Genomic DNA, 19,917 nt, shown 5'->3' on the forward strand with positions numbered 1-19,917 from the left:
TTTTTTTTTTTTTTTTATAAATATTGCACATGCACAGACAAATGTGTGGGATATAAACTATGGACATGTGCTCCAAACATTACAGGCGAACACTGTAAATAACAGGATTACTTTATTTATTCTTTCTCTCAAAATATCCTATGACTCCTTAGATAATAAATGCACAGGAAAATCAAGCAACACTTTTGAGTTTGGGGGATGGGGGGTGTGGTATGGGTATACGTCACCTTCACTGTGAGTCTTTTCATAAAACTTGCTCTACATCACATACATAACACTGCTAGTGTTTCAGCATTCAGAAAAAACAGTAATTGTCGTCATATGAAGGAATTCCATGCCATTATTTTGTACAGTGCTGAGGTATTGATCAGTTCCTTTCCTGTGTGCAGGTACGTCACATTTGAGAAGAGAGTAAAAACACTGTTCAACTGGCTCAGTTTACCTGAAGGAGAAAGGTATTTACACACATGACCAGATCATCACTAAAACCATGATGTGAGCGGCTTTGGGCTGCTAAAAGTCGTTATGTTTTTTTTGTTTGTTTTGTTTTGTTTTTTTTAGGCCTGACTTTTACACTTTGTACCTGGATGAACCGGACACATCAGGACATCGTTACGGGCCAAATAGCAAACAGGTTAGTAATATCAGATAATAAACAGATTGTTACTGGTCTATAGAACACCAGGTCGATGACAAATAGAAATGGTACCAATATAGAATTAATATGTTTGGTGTGAAGTTTGAAAACATCACAAAATTGAAAAAAATGCATAAAAACCTTATTTTCCATAGATATAGTAACAATGAACGGGAGTACAACAATAATAATTAGTGATGGTATGTAATAATTTTTTCTCTTTTGTTTTTGTAATTTAATGACTGACCTATTCTTTATATGGACTGTATACATTAGCTCATTAGCCAAGTCATGTAAAATTAGGCTAGGACAATATAAGCTTCTCTTCTTCCTTCTCCTTTTCAGACATAAAATATTAAAGAGCCTGTTGAGCTGCATTATGTAATAAATTCCCATTATGTAATAAAAGTTCAAAATGTAATAAGAATGTCACGTCATCTTGTAATAAAGCCCCATTATGTAATAAACTGACGCATTTTATAATAAACTACGTCAATGCATTATGTAGTAAATTTTTTTCACATTATGTAGTAAGTTACTACAATTTGAGAAATTTATTACAAAATGCACTTGACACATTTTTATTTTTTTTTAAATGTAATAACATGGTTCATTTTGTAATAACAATCCAAATTAATATGATTTCAGAGCAATTTAGAAGAAATTAGTCACAGGAGCTACAGGTAATGTAATCAGAATTTTAACCACACAGTTTAAAGATTAATTTAGCACATTACATTTTCCTGAAAATAAAAACGTGTCAGGTACATTTTGTAATAAATTTCTCAAATTGTAATAACTTACTACGTAATGTGAAAAAATGTACTACATAATGCATTGAGGTAGTTTATTACAAAATGCATCAGTTTATTACATAATGCGGCTTTATTACAAGATGACGTGACATTCTTATGACATTTTGAACTTTTATTACATAATGGGAATTTATTACATAATGCAGCTCAACAGAGCCACAATGAAACAATTATACATTAGTTTTTCTTTTTTTGGTTGATTTATTTCCACACATTGGAGTTCAAAATGTTCAAAATAAAGTCTATCTATATCTATAAATAATCAAATATCCTTGGGCTTCAGCTACAAATTTCCAAAAAGCCCCAAATCTTCAGTTACTTAAAGGTAACTATGATGTATTTTGTCATTTTTCCGCAAATAAATAAACTAGCAAAATTACAAGTTTTACGTACAGTTTACAAGAGGTCAACTTGACTGTAGCATCAGGATCATATGTACAGTTACTTTTGTTTTCTATTCAACACTATACTCAGCATGACAAAACTATAAGTGAAGATGACTTGTTTCTGACTGGAATCATACAGCTGTGGAAAAAATTATTAGACCACCTGTGTTTTCTTCAGTTTTTTGTTCATTTTAATGCCTGGTACAACTAAAGGTACATTTGTTTGGACAAATATAATGATAACAACAAAAACAGCTCATAATAGTTTAATTTCAGAGCTGATATCTATCCATTTTCCATGTTTTCTTGATAATAACCAAAATCACTTGAGTTCTTACATCAATATCTATGGCATTGTACTGACAAAAACAGTGCTTTAAGACATTCCATGTTTTCTTTTCTGTCTGTTTTAGTCACATGATACACACAGGAGTTAGTACTTGATTGCATAACCATTGTTTTTGATGACTTTTGATGGTCTAATAATTTTTTCTGCGACTGTATGCCAATCTAATGAGAGCTTCCACCTAAAAATGCACAACTTCCTTCCAAGTCGTCACTACATGAGTCTAGACAGATGTGGATTCAAACTGAAACTCTACTGGTTTGTAGAGGCATGCAGCCATGGGCAATAATTATAGATGAAGTTATTTTTTTTGTTTAATTTTAGCTCTAGAGAAATGCGATTTACAGAAGCTGAAAAAGTAGGAGGATCTTCAACACTATAGTTTATTAATGTTTAAGTGAAGTGTAAATCAGTTTTTTCTTACACATTATGAATGATTAACACTGGGGAAACCACAAATTACACTGACTCGCCTCCAATAATGTTTAGTCATTTTAGATTTTATTTAGTCCTTTAAAGGTGAACTATGGAGGACAGATGAGAAGTTGTATGAAAAAAAAGCAGGACAGTTAATAAAATCAGATTATATACATGTAAACGTTAGGTCAGCAGTCATCTGTCTCCAACTCATGAACAGCTGCTTGATTTGACCACACTTTCACCCTCATCTAAACGCCCTAATCAGAAGATTATACTTTGTTTGGTTGTCATGGAGATGGCACAGTTGGCATCATGTGATCTATGTGATAATAGGCAATCACTGACACAATACTGGGAAAAAAATGAAAAAAGTAGTGAGTTGTCATTGGGTAATGATTACTTTAGGATAAATGTTACTGTTCTCTCAGTTTTTATTGACTTTATAAACAAAAGATAGTGTTAAAAATGTACCAAAGCTGAAGTCGACATGTTCATAGATCTACACAGTAACAGACGATAAGCTTCCTTCCTTTCTTGAGAAACAGGAATCTGTCTTTATTGCTTTAACAATGACTTTTTTTAGATTATTTATCAACAGGTGAAATTGCTGAAGTTGTTTAGATTGTGAGAAACACCTCAGTTATGAGTAAAAAAACATGGGGGTGTTTATTTTTAACCCATTAACCCCTAATGTGTCTGTGGTGAGCATTCTGTATGTATGATTTATTTTAAATAGTCCTAAAAATTCAACCATTTGGTCAATAAGAAAACTCTCAAAGCATGCCGATAGAATAGACCTTGTTCTTTATATAGACATCTGAGCATGCTCAGTGCACCCCCCACTTGTGGAATGGGGGGTAAAACATAACGTGAGTGAGACCGACTCACTTTAACAGGGGTGTCAAACTCATGTTAGTTCAGGGGCCACGTACAGCCCAGTATGACCTGCAGTGGGCTGTTGATTATTGAAATAATAACACAATAATACATAAATAATATCAATTCCAAAATTTGTATGTCTAATTTCTATTTTTTAGAATGAAAAAAGTAACTGTATACTATCAAAATTTTTACACCTACAAACTATCCTTTAAAAAAATGTGGAAAAACATAAACAACCATGACCAAAATAAAATTTATTAAGAAAAAAAGTGCAATTTTAATGATTTATGCCATTATTTGGCCTCAGTTTCTCATTTTCACATGTTCATTATAACTTACAGATCACAGTGGGTCTACAAATACACAAAACATTTAATAACAGACAGAATATTGGTAAAATTACACTTAATCCTCTTAAGACATTTCAGATTGTTCATATTTGTTCAGGTTTTTCACATTTTTTGTATAAGGCTAGTCTGTAAATGTTAACATTTGTGTAATTTAACTTTTTCCTTTTTTTTTTTTTGTACACTAAAACAAAGAGAAAAAATTGTAGTTTTTATTATTTATAGTTTATTATGATAGTATTTTACTGGTCTGACCCACTTCAGATAAAATTGACCTAAAATTATTTTCACATCCTCGATTGTTAATATTTTCAGTGTAATTTTTGCATTTCACAAATTCATCCTATGGGCCGGATTGGACCCTTTGGTGGGCCGGTTTTGGCCCCCGGGCCACATGTTTGACACCCCTGCGCTATAATAATACACTGTTTGGGGGGTTTTTACATCGTTTTCCTTGTTGTTTTTACAGTTGTTTTCAGTGTTGTGGGGATTTTCCTTTTTTTTTTTTTTTTTTTTTACTTTGTTTTTTCCCAGTTTTGACCGTGTAATTGCTTTTTGGAGTTCAACCAGGTGCCAAAAAGCAGCTGGACTGTTTTAGAACAAAAAAAAAAAAAGCCCCAAAACAAAAACTACTGGGCCTAAATTCAAATACTTGTTGTTGTTCAGTGTGTTCCAGTTCACGGTTCATGTTCAGCATCCTAAATCTCTCATTGATGTACATTCTGAGTGCCTTATTTAGTAAAAACCTGTCAAATTTCAGTTCCTTTCTTTGTCTTTTTCTGATATTCTTCCTGTTTTGACCCTAAAACACACAGTAAAGCTAAACCACTGAAGAAAGGGAACACAAGCACATACTCACAGCAGCTTTTATAACACTGAGACACCACCTTTACCTGGAATATAATGTTTCACGGTTTAAAGGGTTCAGTATATTACCACTGAATAAAACATTTTCGGTAAACTATAGCCGGTTTAGTTTAGTTCAATTCTGATTTAAGGGCATTTTACGTGCATCTATAAACACACACAGTACCGTTGAAGTCATAAATCAATATTATGTGTGTTACTTTAGTGAAGTTCTAATGACCACACACATGCATTTGTCAGTCTGTGATCCATTTGTATATATGTGAAGTACAGTCGAAGAAAAATTTATTATACCACCCCTTATTTTCTTCAATTTCTTGTTCATTTTAATGCCTGGTACAACTAAAGCTACATTTGTTTGGACAAATATAATGATAACAACAAAAATAGCTCACAGTAGTTTAATTTCAGAGCTGATATCTATCCATTTTCTATGTTTTCTTGATAACCAAAATCACTTCAGTTCTTCCATCAACATCCATGGCATTGTACTGATAAAAAACAGTGCTTTTAGGCATTCCATGTTTTCCTTTCTGTCTGTTTTAGTCACATGATACACACAGGAGTTAGTACTTGATTGCATAACCATTGTTTTTGATGACTTTTGACGGTCTAGTAATTTTTTCTGCGGCTGTATGTACAGCAGTAAAAACAAAAGTATCAGGAAAAAACCATAGTTATAGTATTTAGTGTGACCTGCTTTTGCCATAACATGTCTTTAACCCTTTTGTTCTGACAATATGACATTTATTGCTTTAATTTTCTGATGTTTTTCTGAGCGGTTTCATTCAACACATCAGATGTTTCTAATATTTTGTGCTGCTTCTTGTCATGAGGTCAGAGGTCACACTAAATAGTCACTTTAAATTTTACAACCCATTTAGTTCAGTTTCCATGTGTCTTTTAATGCTGTGCACATATTTTCAGTATTTTTTTTGTATCTAAAAAAAAGAGATATAAATTTGTTCATTTCAACTTTGCAAAAAACAACAAACCTAGAGGTGACCTTAGTCTTTTGCACAGACCTGAACATGCTAAATATTCTTGCGAATATTCCTACATGTTGCTCTGTTCCTCTTCCAGGTCGTTGCGGCTTTAGAAGACGTGGACAGGATTATGGGAATGCTGATGGACGGCCTGAAAGAGAAAAACCTGACAGACTGTGTCAACCTGATCATCGTATCTGACCACGGTAGGTGAAGGAAACTGTTTTAGTTTACAATGGGAACAGCACAGACGGTTCATACATCTGTACGACTGTTAAGACACAATATAAGACTGAAGTTCATCACATTTTTTATGCACTTACCTCCAGCTCACAAAAATAAAGAATAGAATAGAATAGAATAGAATAGAATAGAATAGAATAGAATAGAATAGAATAGGCTTTATTGTCATTACATTAGTTATGCAACAAAATTGCTGGTGGTCTCTGTTGGCGACAGTGCACTTACATCTATGTAGCAATACAATAAGATAAAGACAACATTAAAAAAAAGTATAAAAATTTAAGTGTACAGTCAAAAAATATGTACAAAATGGAGATATAATGTATGAAGGCGAAGATTAAAACATTTAAAGTTGTATAAAATGTGCAAATGTAGTAGTAGTAGTGTAAGCAATGCAAATAAAACAATACAGACAATATAGTAAACAATATCATCTGGAATGTGACGCCATGTTGAATTAAAATATTAACTTCTTATTCTGCAATGCAACTGCAATGGGAAAACCTTCCACAACTGGAGTCACATGTATATAAAAAAAAAAAAAAAAAAAAAAAAAAGATGTTGACGACCATTACAATAAGCAAAGAAGAAGAGTTTTAAAAGAAAGATGGTGCAGTATGTGTGGACACACCAGGAAACTGAATATTTTTTTTATTTAGTACAGAATAGAGGGGTAATATATAATAATAATGAATATATCTGTAAATCAACACCAAATTTATGTTCATCGCCATGTTTATGGAATGACTTATCCTGTCATCTTGTGATAATAAACAAACAAAATCATCGCATTTTTGATTTAATGGAAAAACTGACATTATGCACTTCTGGGTTTTTTTTTAACATTTAGTAAATATCGATAAAGTTTTGCACGTATGTCCAATAGACCGATGCCACATGATGTCACAGATCACATGATTTATATTTACGTGACCATACTGAAAGGCAACCCACAAGCTAGAAAGAGCAGTGCCAGGCTTGTTAGACAGGTAATTGTACTTAATAATTGTTGTCATGGTTAACTTTTGTGCAGTAACAGGCTGCTCAAACACAACGGGACATGGTGAGAAGTCTTTCTACAACCAGGGAGAAAAATATAAGGACCTCAGTGCATAGTAGTGAGTATGGTAAAGTAGTGAACAATAGGGATGCAATGATACAGGTTATCCACGGTTTGGTACATATTGTGGTTCTTGGGTTGCGGTTCGGGCGCGAGGGCCGGCTGGAGCTGAAATGGGGCTGGGTGCAGGGACGTCCAGCCTCTGCGTCCAGGCCGTGCCGAGAATCATGAACCGTGAACCAGGCAACTAATAAACACACAGTTTGTCACTCTGTTGCCTCCACTCTTGTCTTCCAACATGGCGGCGTATCCGTTTACTTCTGGTATTGATGACGTAGGTGGTATCGGTCTATGGCAGAGGTGTCAAACTCATTTTAGTTCAGTTCCATATTCAGCTAAATTTGATCTGCAGTGGGCTGGACCAGAAAAATAATAACATAATAACCCATAAATAATGACCACTCCAAATTTTTGTCTTTGTTTTAGTGTAAAAAAAAAAAAAAAAATTAAATTATGAAAATACTTACTTGTATAAACTATCCCCAAAAACAAAAAAAAACCTGAAAAAAATGAAATTTAAATTAAAAAACATAAGAAAATTTTGTGCAATTTTAATAATATTATTCCTCAACTTCTCATTTCTCCATGTGCATTATGGATCAGATCTACAAAGACACTAAACACTGAGGAACAGGTAGAAAAAATGTTGAAATTGTGCTTAATTTTCTTTAGACATTTCATGTTGTTCATATTTGTTAAGGGTTATTCACATTTTAGTGTTACAGGATAGTTTGTAAATGTAAATATTTTCATAATTCAATGTTATTTGCACTAAAACGAAGAAAAAAAATTTAAGTTGTTGATTCTAGATATTTTTGGCTTAATTTAAGATTTTTTTTTACTTAATTGGAGATTTTTTTTTTTTTTTTTTGCTTAATTCAAGATTTTTTACTTAATTGAAGATTTTTTTTGGCTTAATTCAAGATTTTTTTTTTAACTTAATTGAAGATTTTTTTTTTTTTTTGTACTTCAAAATTTTTTTTTTTTACTTAATTGAAGATTTTTTTGGCTTAATTCAAGATTTTTTGCTAAATTTTAGATTTTTTTTTTTTTTTTTTTTTGCTTAATTGAAGATTTTTTTTACTTAATTGAAGATTTTTTTTTGGCTTCATTCAAGATTTTTTCCTTAATTCAAGCTAAAAATTTTTTTGCTTGATTCAATTCAAGACTGTGGAATTTTTGCACTTGGCAAAAACATCCCAGGGGCCAAAAGTGGACCCTTTGGACCCCGGGCTGCATGTTTGACACCCCTGGTCTATGGAAAAGCGACTAGAGAAGCTGATCTAGGTCCATTCCATTCTTTCTTTGGCTTTAATAACCGGTAGCTGCCCATTTGAGCTGCTGCAGCCTCCTTGAATCTTTGCGGTTTGACACCAATAAGACAAGAGCATCATTTTGGAGTCTTGGTGTCACTGGTGGGGGGGGTTTGAGGTTTAGCGTCAGCCTCAAATATTTAACTTGGTTGAGTCACAGCACCTGTTGCAGAAGAACTCAGAGCAGAAAAATGAGCCCCTTACTTGGGAGTAAACTGGGAAAAACTCTTCTCAGAGGCGTGTTAGGGCATTTTGTGCGAAGTAGTCACTCCGGACATCTGGAGTCCACATGTTAAGTCTTGTAATTAGGTGCATCATAGATCAATGGTGTGACGGAAACGTGGCAAACCCATCTGCCCCTTTCAAAGACATCAGTTAAAAAAAAAAGATATTAGTTTTGACGTGTCTGTCATCAGGAACAAGAGAGAAAAAAAAAAAAGACTCACCAGTGTTGGCGTCACACCCAAAAGGATGTCAACAAATGTTAGTCTATAAATGTAATACACAAATCACACCCAACATCTGCAGTAAATTTAAAGGCCTGTGACAGTGTGGATCTAAAGTAAGGCACATTTCAAACAAGATAAACACGGAAAATTCAAACACAACAGATGTAGAATCAAAGGGACAGTGTTGGATGTTTCTCATTTCACAGCCACATTTAAGTATTTCGAAGGATCTTTATTTATTAGTATATTGTTTACATGTGGACCTACTTGAACTGTCCGACTCTGAAATTTGGCCAGGAGTAGTGTTTACTCCATCAGCAACAGAACAGCATCAAAACTAAAGGATATTAAGTAAATAGTCACCTCCTTAACCCTTTCATGCATATTGGTCACTACAGTAGACAGTTCTTCTCCAGCTGTTTTCTTGTATATTCATGGGTTTTGTTGTTTTAGTTCCATATCAGCCAACACAGTGGACACTCATGCACCATCCCATAATAATGCACTGACATTCACACCATCATTGTAACTTTGCTGTTCTTGATAAACCTGATCTGCAGTGACATGTTTGAGTGTAAATCAATTGCTAAAAAATTGGGAATATGATAAAATGTGAGAAAACGTCAGATTAGCTGCATTAAAAATGTTTTGATTTTATGGTTTTCTCACAGTAGATCACTTTCTGATATTACATTCTTTGCTTCAAAAATTAAACACATGGTGTCCAGTGGATTGGACATTTTTGGAACTCCACGAAAAAAAAATATGAAGGTAGATCTGTTTCTTCATTGCTTTAAACAAAAAAAAAAAATTCCATAAAAAAAAAAAATCACTTAAATATAAAAAAAACTGCTCAATCAAAGAAAAAAAAGTGTTCAAATACAATTTTTTGGATCTTAATTTTTTTTTTTGCATTCATTTTATTTTGTTACTTTTAATTATATTTGTGATTATTTTATTGAATATTTTACCAGTTAAATCACTCAAACTTGCTTTATTGGACTTTGTTTTCTAGTAGTGGAATGAACCACAGTACTTTTACTATGCTACAAGTACAAACCAAAAACAAATATTTTCAATCAAAAAACAAATCAAAAATCACTGTTCATATACAATTCCCCTTTTTTTTATTAACCCATAAAGACCCAGTGCTACTTTTGTGTCAGTTCTCAAATGAAGTTTTCTCTCTATTTAACCTTTCTTAAATGATTTATTATAATATTGTCTTCTGTATTTCGCATTTTTTAACTTGATATCAGGTAATTTCCTATATTTACTTGACAGATCATGTAGGTGTGCATTAAAACTCAGATTGAAGTGGAAGGTCATTGTATCAGAAACAGAGAAAACTGAAGAAAAATTGACTTTTTCCAGCAAAGATATGAATTACTGAAGGTAAAAACAAGCAAATCCATCCACTGGAGGAGACAAACATAAAACCAAATGTCTCCATCCACTGTCATTGATCAAACTCCATGGGTTTTACTGGTGAATCAATGTTGTAGAAGACGACAGTGTTTCCATGGTAACTACGGAGCCTCTGAACGTCCAAATGGGTTATATCTGATGACTATGAAAAGATGACAAACTGTATTTTACACCAATTATTTGCACGTATTGATAGGATTGGTGGATCAACAGGTATTAAACATTTTAGATAATTTTAGATGGTTTTGGTTAGCAGTGACTGTTTGGGTCTTTATGACTTTAAGTGACTCTTTACGTACTCACATACTGAAGTGAACCCTCTGCATTGAACCCATCAGTAGAACATGCAAGAACATACCACACACTGCAGACTAAGGGCAGTGACCTCTATAAATAGGGGGGGTGGGGGTTAAGTACCTTGCTCAGGGGCACATCAGCCAATGATTCTCAACAGGTTCTCCTACCCCCTACGCCACAGGTGTCAAACATGCGGCCCAGGGGCCAAAACCAGCCCACCAAAGGGTCCAACCCGGCTCATGGGATAAATCTGTGAAATGCAAAAATTACACTGAAGATTTTAACAATCAAGGATGTTAAAATCATTTTAGGTCATGTCAGTCTAAAGTGGATAAGCAGAGGTGGGTAGAGTAGCCAAAAATTAGACTCAAGTAAAAGTACTGTTATTTTAGAAACATATCACTCAAGTACAAGTAAAAAGTAGTACTCCAAATAATTACTCAAGTAAAAGTAAAAAAGTACTTAATGGAAAATTTACTCAAGTACTGAGTACCTCCTGAGTAACATCATATTTATTCTTTTAAATTCAACGATTAATGAATGAAATGTTAAAATAAAATATAGAAAATATATATGGGAACGTTACAGCTAGTTACAAATACCTCACAAAAATCATTGTTGGTTCCATCACTTTAATATTTCTAGTCTGTTCTCATGGAGGCAGATACTGTGCATGGTTTTCTATTTATTTTTACGAGTTAGCCTGGATATCTTTAAACATATCTTCCCCTTCTGTCAAATTTCTTTAACTCATGTGAGTCTTGTGAGTTTTTGGCAGAAATCTTTCTAACAAAACAAAGCAAATGGTTCGTGCATTAACAAATGACCAAAAATAAAAGTAACAAGTAGAATGTGCACCACTGTAATGGAGTAGAAGTAGCATTTCTTCTTCATAAATATACTCAAGTAAAAGTAAAAAGTATGTCGTATTAAAAGTACTCTTAAAAGTACAATTTATGGTCTAAGTTACTTAAGTAAATGTAACGGAGTAAATGTAATGCGTTACTACCTACCTCTGTGGATAAGACCAGTAAAATACTATCATAATAACCTATAAATAAAGAAAACCGCAAATTTCTCTCTTTGTTTTGGTGTAAAAAAGGTAAAAATACACAAAAATGTTTACATTTACTGACTAGCCTTTCACAAAAAATGTGAATATCTGAAATGTCTTAATAGAAGTATGTGGAATTGTACCAGTATTCTGCCTATTACTACATGTTTTGTGTATTTGTAGATCCACTGTGATCTGTAAGCTGTGATGCACACGTATAAATGATAAACTAAGGTGTAATATTGTTAAAATTACACTTATTTTTCTGAAGAATTTTCAGGTTGTTCATATTTGTTCATGTTGTGTTCCAGTACAGTTTGTAGATGTAAATATTTTCATTACAGAATTTGACTTTTTCCACTCAAAAACATAAGAGAAAACTTTGTAGTTGAAATTATTTATAAGTTCTTATCCTATTATTTATATTATTTTACTGGTCCGACCCACTTTAGAACATATTCGTCTGTATGTGGCCCCTGAACTCAAATGAGTTTGACACCCCTGCCCTAGGCCACAGCTGCACCCCCACCCCCACCCCTATATTTGTCAAATTCACAAACAAATATTGCTAGTTTATGAAAAACAAACTCCTTTTTTCTGTTTCTGCAGGTATGGAGGAAGCTACATGTGAAAGGGCGGCGTATGTGTCGTCCTACGTCGACAAAGTTGACGACTTTACCGTCATTCAAGGCCCGGCCGCTCGAATCCGACCCAGTGCCCTTCCTCAGAACTACTTCTCCTGTGAGGGCATATGTGGATGATGTTTTACACCTTCCCATCATCTTAACACTGTCACTTTGTTTGTAACCGTCATAACGCTTTCCCCCTCGTTTCTCTTCTCCCCCCAGTCGACTATGAGGGCCTGGTGAAGAATCTGTCGGTATGCGAAATATTTCAAATGTGTCTTTTGTATTGAGAGGAAGAATGAAAGATTATCTGCTTGCTTGATCTCCTGTCAAACAAACGCCCTTCTCTGTGTGCTCTGTGTTGATTGTCCTCATCTGTGTCTGTTCTGAAGTGCAGGACTCCTGACCAGCCAATGAGGCCGTACCTCAAAGAGAACCTCCCCAAACGGATGCACTTCGCCAACAACGTACGCATCGAGAGAGGACATCTGTACATGAGGGAGGGCTGGCAGGCGGCGCTGTAAGGCTCACACATGTTTAGTCTTTGTCTGAGGAGGAAAAGGTCTGTGGGATTAAAGCCAGGGTGTGGAGTTTTCTAATGGTGTTTATGAAAACTAAAAAGAAAAACACCGGAAAGGTAGTTGGATTCAGCCTCTCAAAGATATACGGTCCTTTATTACAGAAGAAAAAGTCAAAGAAAAGTTAGCATATTCAAGAACTGCACAAGTTTTAGGTACTGTACTTGAGTATTTCTATTTTATGCAGCTTTATACTTGTACCACATGTGAGAGGCAAATACATGTTGTTCTACTAAGACTGTCTCACAGCTTTAGCTTAAACTCAAGTAATTTTGTGATAAACTGGAGGATTAGCTGTTCATATATGGCTTGGGTTTACAATTCCCCTCTTTCTTAACCCATAGAGACCCAGTGCTACTTTTGCAGCAGTTCCCAAATGAGTTTTTCTCTCTATTTAACCTTATCCTCTGTACTTTGCATCTTTTCAAAGTAAGTCAGGTATTTTCCTTTATTTAACTCACTGGTCATGTAGATGTTCATAAAAGCTCTGATTAAAGTGGAGGGTTATTATATAACAAACAGCGAAAACTGAAGAAAAAGGGACTTTTTTGGTAAAAATCTATCATTAACTGAACATAATAATAATAATAATAATAATAATAATAATAATAATAATAATAATAATAAATTGTATTTGTAACACACTTTACATTTGACACCAAATCTCAAAGTGCACAATGAAAAGTAAAAATGTACAATAAACTACAAAAGCACTCGGAGAGCGCAGACCTCCCCTCAGGCAGATCAGCCCCCTCCCCCCATCACCACCTAAATTTAATCATTTGTTCCTTGTGCCAGTATCAACATTTCCTGAAAATTTTTATCCAAATCCATCCATAACTTTTTGAGTTATCTTGCTAACAGACAGACAAACCCCAACAAAAACATAACCTCCGCTGTTTCACTTGGTGGAGGTAGTAAAAACAACTGATAAAATCAACCAGAAAAGGCTTTTCTAAAAAGGAAGGTTTTTAGTCTTTTTTTAAAAGCGACCACTGTCTGTGGAGTCCTGAGGCGGTTTGGGTCTGCATCCTCAAAGGCCTTGTCACCCACGGTCTTGAGCCGAGTCCTGGGAGAGTGCAGATGCTGCAGTTGGCCTGAGGTGTGTAGGGCAGTGTTTCCCAACCAGTGTGCCACAGCACATTAGTGTGCCGTAAAAAATCATCAGGTGTGCCATGGAAGATTATCCAATTTGACCTGACTGGTACTGTAAGAACAGCATGATATAGATACATACGACTGTACGCACTAATGATCCACTCAACCACAACAGTCTCCTGTTTGCCTTTGCAAAAATAAAAATAAAAGTGAACCAGCCCTGATGCGGTGCGTTCTGCTGATAAAGCCCCCCCTCACTAGTGACGCGCAGATTAGCGAGTAACCCACAAACCCCAGGTATCAGGCTGGGGCAGGGGGGATATGCCTCCCATACTATTACACATCGGACTTCAATCCCAGGGTTCGTCTGAGGGGTCACTGACGAACCGCTCTCAGCTTTCTTGTTCCAAACACTCCGTGACAATGTGCCCCAATGTGTAATTTTAACAATATTATGCCTCAGTTTATCATTTACACATATGTACATAATAATGTACAGAAAATACACAAAACATTTAATAACAGACAGAATTTTATTAAAATTGTACTTACTTCTCTTAAGACATTTCAGGTTGTTCATATGTGTTCAGGTTATTCACATTTTTTGCGAAATTACACTTTGTTTTAGTGTAAATACATGAAAATATTTACATTTTAAAGAGAAAAATTTGGAGTTGTCATTATTTATATGTTATTATGATAGTATTTGACTGGTCCAACCCACTTGAGATTGAATTGGTCTGAATGTGGAACCTGAACTAAAAGGATTGTTAATATCTTAGTGTAATTTTTGCATTTCACAAATTCATCCCAAGAGCCGGACTGGACCCTTTGGCGGGCCGGATTTGGCCCCTGGGCCACATGTTTGACACCTGTGTTTTAGAATGTAATCCACTGGTGCATTGATTAAACTACCAGTATTTTATACAGTAATTGACCTTAAACATTTGCAGCTGTAAAATGTGACATACAGATGCAAAATGAATCCAGAAAAATAGTATGTATTTATTTATTTATTTGTTTTTGGAGGGTATAAATTAGCATACACGTTTACAGGGTGGGGAAGCAAAATTTACAATATTTTGAGGCAGGGATTGAAAGACAGTGTATGACCAATTAGTTTATTGAAAGTCATGAGAATTTATTTGCCACAAGAAAATTGACATAATAGAAAATGTTTTTATTCTATGTGTCCTCCTTCTTTCTCAATAACTGCCTTCACACGCTTCCTGAAACTTGTGCTAGAGTTCCTCAAATATTCGGGTGACAACTTCTCCCATTCTTCTTTAATAGTATCTTCCAGACTTTCTCCTAATAGTTTTGCTCATAGTCATTCTCTTCTTTACATTATAAACAGTCTTTATGGACACTCCAACTATTTTTGAAATCTCCTTTGGTGTGACGAGTGCATTCAGCAAATCACACACTCTTTGACGTTTGCTTTCCTGATTACTCATATGGGCAAAAGTTTCTGAAAAGGTATGGATAATAGTGTTAGGTATGATTATGACATCAATATATGTTTGGTTTGAAAACAATTGACGTAGTGCCTGCTGAGAAAAAACAACTAAATGTTCATTGTAAATTTTGCTTCCCCACCCTGTATTATATAATATACATCTTTTCTGAGAAACTGCATTTGTGCACTTATGGAATTTAACTTCAGACTGAAGAACTGAATCAGACGCACTAAACAAAAGTCTTTGTTTTGTGGTTTAAGGAACTGTTTTTTTCTGACCCTGAACGTCAGATGAAGTGTTTCAAAATGCAAAGAAAACAGACGTCACTAAAAATAAAAAATAAAAAAACCTAAGTGACTCCCACTCTTCCTTTTTTTCTGTTTTTTTCTCAGAAGCCAAAAGGAAATCAAGTACTGTAAAGGCGGCTTCCACGGCTCAGATAACCTCTTCACCAACATGCAGGTCAGAAAAAGGAAAGAGTGTGTGTGTGTGTTTGTCTTTTACAGCTATGATAATCATTTATCAGCATGTATCCTGTTCTGAGAAAAACTAGGAACCAGTCGACAAAAATATCAACCGGAATTCCTTTGTCTTCTTTCATTTTTTTTCTGTCACACATACACATGCACACACACACACACACACACACCAATGCATAATGATGAATATGTAATTAGCATCTGTTTTTGTTTAGTCTTATTTGTTATGTCTCTCACATGTTTTATGTACTGCATCACTTAAAAATAAAAAATAAATAACATTTCCCAACTACTAAATAAATACATATCAATCAGAAATGCATATTTTAGTCAAACTATAATATCCAAAAACTAAAAATAACTTTGGTTATTTTAATGTTCAGTTCCAGATTTATTAATTTATTACTTTGACTTTGACTTACTTAATTTCTGATGTTTTTTTTTTTTCTGTTCTGAATTTGTATTATTTATCTGTGCAGCAGATGACAACATCAAAGAAAAAAAAAAAAGAAAAAAAAATCTGCAGCCTGTGGATAAACTCTGTCCTTATGGCACATTTATTTTTCTTCAAATGTAAAAAAAATTGAAAAAATAAATAAAAAATACAGCAACAGTATTTTGTGGTGTGTAGTGTTAACATACATATTTGACTGAGCTGTAACAACACATCTTTGTTAAAAACATAGGAAAATATTTGATGCTATGGTTAAGTATTTCTGCTTGTCTTACATTTAACTTTGAAACGGCAATAACATTTTTAGCATTTTTTCAGATTATGTTGAATTATTGCCGTAATAAAGAGCCGTTTTCAACATCTAAAGCAGGGATGTCAGACGCACTGTAATTCAGGGCCACATTCAGTCCACTATGGCTACGTTCAGACTGCAGGCAAATTCAGCCCAAATCCGATTTTTTTGCCCATATGTGACATGTATCCGATCTGTTAAAAACAGTTTGAACAGCACAAATCCAATTTTAAAAAATCCAACTCAGGCCACTTTCATATGTGGTCCTAAATCCGAAAAGTATCTGATATTTTGCACTATGATCTCAAGTGGGTCAGACCTGTAAAATAAGAACAGTAAAATTACATGAAAATGTTTAAATCTACAAAGTTTCCTTAAAAATCTAATAACATAATAACATGAACATGTCTCGAGAAAAGTAAGCACGATTTTAACAATATTATGTTTCAACTTAACAATGATAAACAATCAATTGGTAACAGGCATAATAATGTTAAAATTTTGGAATTTAGAACTAAAATAAGAACAATTTCTACAATATTACTATACAATATTATTAAAACAACTTACACTTCACAGTGGATCTACAAATACGCAAAATATTTAGTAACAGGCAGAATTTTGTGAAAATTACACTTCAGGTTGTTCACATTTGTTCAGGTTTTTATGTATTATATTATATACTATATATTTTTGTAAAAGGATAGTTTGTAAATGTCAACACTTTCAAGTAATTTTGCTTTTTTACAGCAAAACAAAGAGAAAAATTTGTGGTTGTCATTATTTATAGGTTATTATGATGGTATTTTACTGCTCTGACCCACTTGAGATCAAGGTCTGTATGTGAAACCAGAACTAAATTTTGATTTTGACATCCTTGATTATTAACCCTTTTATGCATGAATTATGAGAACCCTAATCATATTTTTTCCCCCGTTTTTATTCCTCTTTAGGCATGAAAAAAAAAAAAAAAAATGCAGTTGACAGCTTTTTATGAACCTATTTTTCATGGAGTTGCAAAAATGTCCACTCAAATGGATATGATGCGTTTAATTTTTGAAGCAAAGAAACGTGTATTTACCGATATTCAGTGAAAACTATGAAATATAAACACTTTTAGTGCTGCTAATCTGATGTTTTCTCATATTTATACATACTCTAATACTAGTTATTACTCACTTCATGGAGATAATATACAAAAAACCCATTTTGTTACAGAAAAAATGATAATTACAGTCTAACCACAATTGATTTACACTCACACATGTTACTGCAGATCACGTTTATCAAGAGCAGCAAAGTTACATATGCATAAGCGTCCACTGTGTTGTCTGATATGGAACTAAAACAACAAAACCCATGAATATATAAGAGAACAGCTGGAGAAGAACAGTCCACTGGAGTGACCACTGTGCATGAAAGGGTTAATATTGTAATTTTTGCATTTCACAAACTCATCCCACAGGCCAGATTCGAACCTTTGGCCGTATGTTTGACACCTGTAATCTAAAGTTTTCACTGTGTTTTTATCTTGTCAAACATGGAGATTCACTCTAAGTACAGATCAAAAATACAACCTGCAGACTGACGCATAAACAACAGAAACTAAAATACTGGCGTTCTTTTAAACTCTATACTCACATACAGTAATTGCACTCGCTGTGAGACGTAACTCTCCGCCCACGGATACATTCTCTGCTCGGACCTTGTTGATTCTGTAAATGTGTTGACGTGATTTCTGTCCTTTAGTCGTCACAGTAAATCTGTGTATGTTTCTGGATGTGGTTTACACTGGAATTTGTCTGGGTGTAATTATGTTACAAGGTGGCCGACTTCTTAAAAATACCTTCAAATGACACCGCAGATGGATTTCACTTTGCTCAAAAAGGGGATAAAAACAGCACAAAGGTGGTTTACTTACTTCCATATATTTCCGTATCCTACAGCAGCGTCTTGACTAAACGTGGATTTTGCCAAACATTTATCATCGAGGCCACGTAGGGTCAGTTAAAGAGTAAAACTCCAGATTTATACACTGTGTTAATATTTGCACAGTTAAACTAAATGCAGGAATGTTGGTATACTCAGGTGTGTTTACTTTTTCCAGGCGATCTTCATTGGTTATGGTCCAGCGTTCAAACACCACACTGTTGTGCCCCCTTTTGAAAACATCGAAGTGTACAACCTCATGTGTGGTAAGTTTGGTTTTTGTTTTTTTTATCAGGGTGCTTCTATGAAACTGGATTTATTTTAGTATTTACCAGCTTTTTAGACCCAATAATAAAGGAGAAATTTAGACTTATTTCCCCCCAGGATGTACCTAATGATGACCTCAGATAAATGCAAAAAATTACACTCTTCTTGCTCCGAGCTATCCTAAAATTAATGAATTTTTAATAAAATATTGGGGCTAAAAATAGGACCAAAATTGTGACATGAAAAGCTACCTAAGTGTTAGTGCATTTAATCTGGAAAACATGGTTGTAAATGGTCTTATATACCGCTATAAATAAAGACACTGTGTTAAATTCGATGATCTCGGTCTGTTTTCTAATCCACACATGCAGGTTTTTCATGAATCTGAGTCTCATTTCAGGTTTCATGTGTAACCCATCGTGTCCACTCATGTTACATGCGGAACCTGCCCATTTAAACACATATAAATCGCAACTGATTTTGGAACAGCGGTCATTTTTGTGAAACACTCCACCTTGCATAATTTGTTTGACTCCCAAAATATACCTATGAGAGAATAAATAGATATACAAAAAAAATTGTAGTGCATAATTTCCGTGTCCTTTTTACAGTGTTACACATGAATTTCTGTATAAAGATAAAATTTAATTTATTTATTTCGTTCATGGTTGTGCATTTCATCAGTAAACATTCAATAATCATTAAGTAAACAAACATGTACATACCCATGCACGAAAAGGGTCAGAATGAAGAAAATCTTATATTTCCTGCCCCCTTCTAAATAATAATAACCTTAATGGTTAGCCACACACAACTAGCTATAAAATCATACTGTATAAAGTCAGACAAACCAACTAAATACATCCAAAGATAATACAAAATGAATACAAAACCAAGTGCAAAACTACATGTCCAGAAAGTACAAAACATAGGTAAATATAAATCTGATGAAATGATGCAAAAACATTATAAATATAAAAATATAAAAATGTGTTTTATCTAAAAAATAGTTTTTCTTTCATCTCAGTAAATATTTATTTTTAAAATAGACCCAAAGTGCTTCCAAATTTGCTTCATAACATCAGTCTACATCTGGTTTGAATTTTTAGCCCCGTGTCCTGTTTTTAGAGACCAGTTTCATAGA

The 19,917-nt window shown here is 34.1% G+C and overlaps 1 protein-coding gene across 1 annotated transcript in view; it reads left to right on the forward strand.

Annotated features, from left to right (window-relative positions):
- enpp1 (ectonucleotide pyrophosphatase/phosphodiesterase 1) overlaps positions 1-19,917 on the forward strand; it is an 85,566-nt gene that overhangs the window by 40,471 nt on the left and 25,178 nt on the right. The window contains exons 8-15 of the mRNA XM_030127749.1: positions 390-455; positions 562-634; positions 5,784-5,892; positions 12,200-12,331; positions 12,439-12,470; positions 12,609-12,736; positions 15,745-15,814; positions 18,685-18,772. Coding sequence (XP_029983609.1) covers positions 390-455; positions 562-634; positions 5,784-5,892; positions 12,200-12,331; positions 12,439-12,470; positions 12,609-12,736; positions 15,745-15,814; positions 18,685-18,772 — 698 coding nt within the window. The remainder of the gene's footprint in view (positions 1-389; positions 456-561; positions 635-5,783; positions 5,893-12,199; positions 12,332-12,438; positions 12,471-12,608; positions 12,737-15,744; positions 15,815-18,684; positions 18,773-19,917) is intronic.

The sequence above is a fragment of the Sphaeramia orbicularis genome, chromosome 24, assembly GCF_902148855.1.
Source record: "Sphaeramia orbicularis chromosome 24, fSphaOr1.1, whole genome shotgun sequence".
NCBI classification, from domain to species: Eukaryota; Metazoa; Chordata; class Actinopteri; order Kurtiformes; family Apogonidae; genus Sphaeramia; species Sphaeramia orbicularis.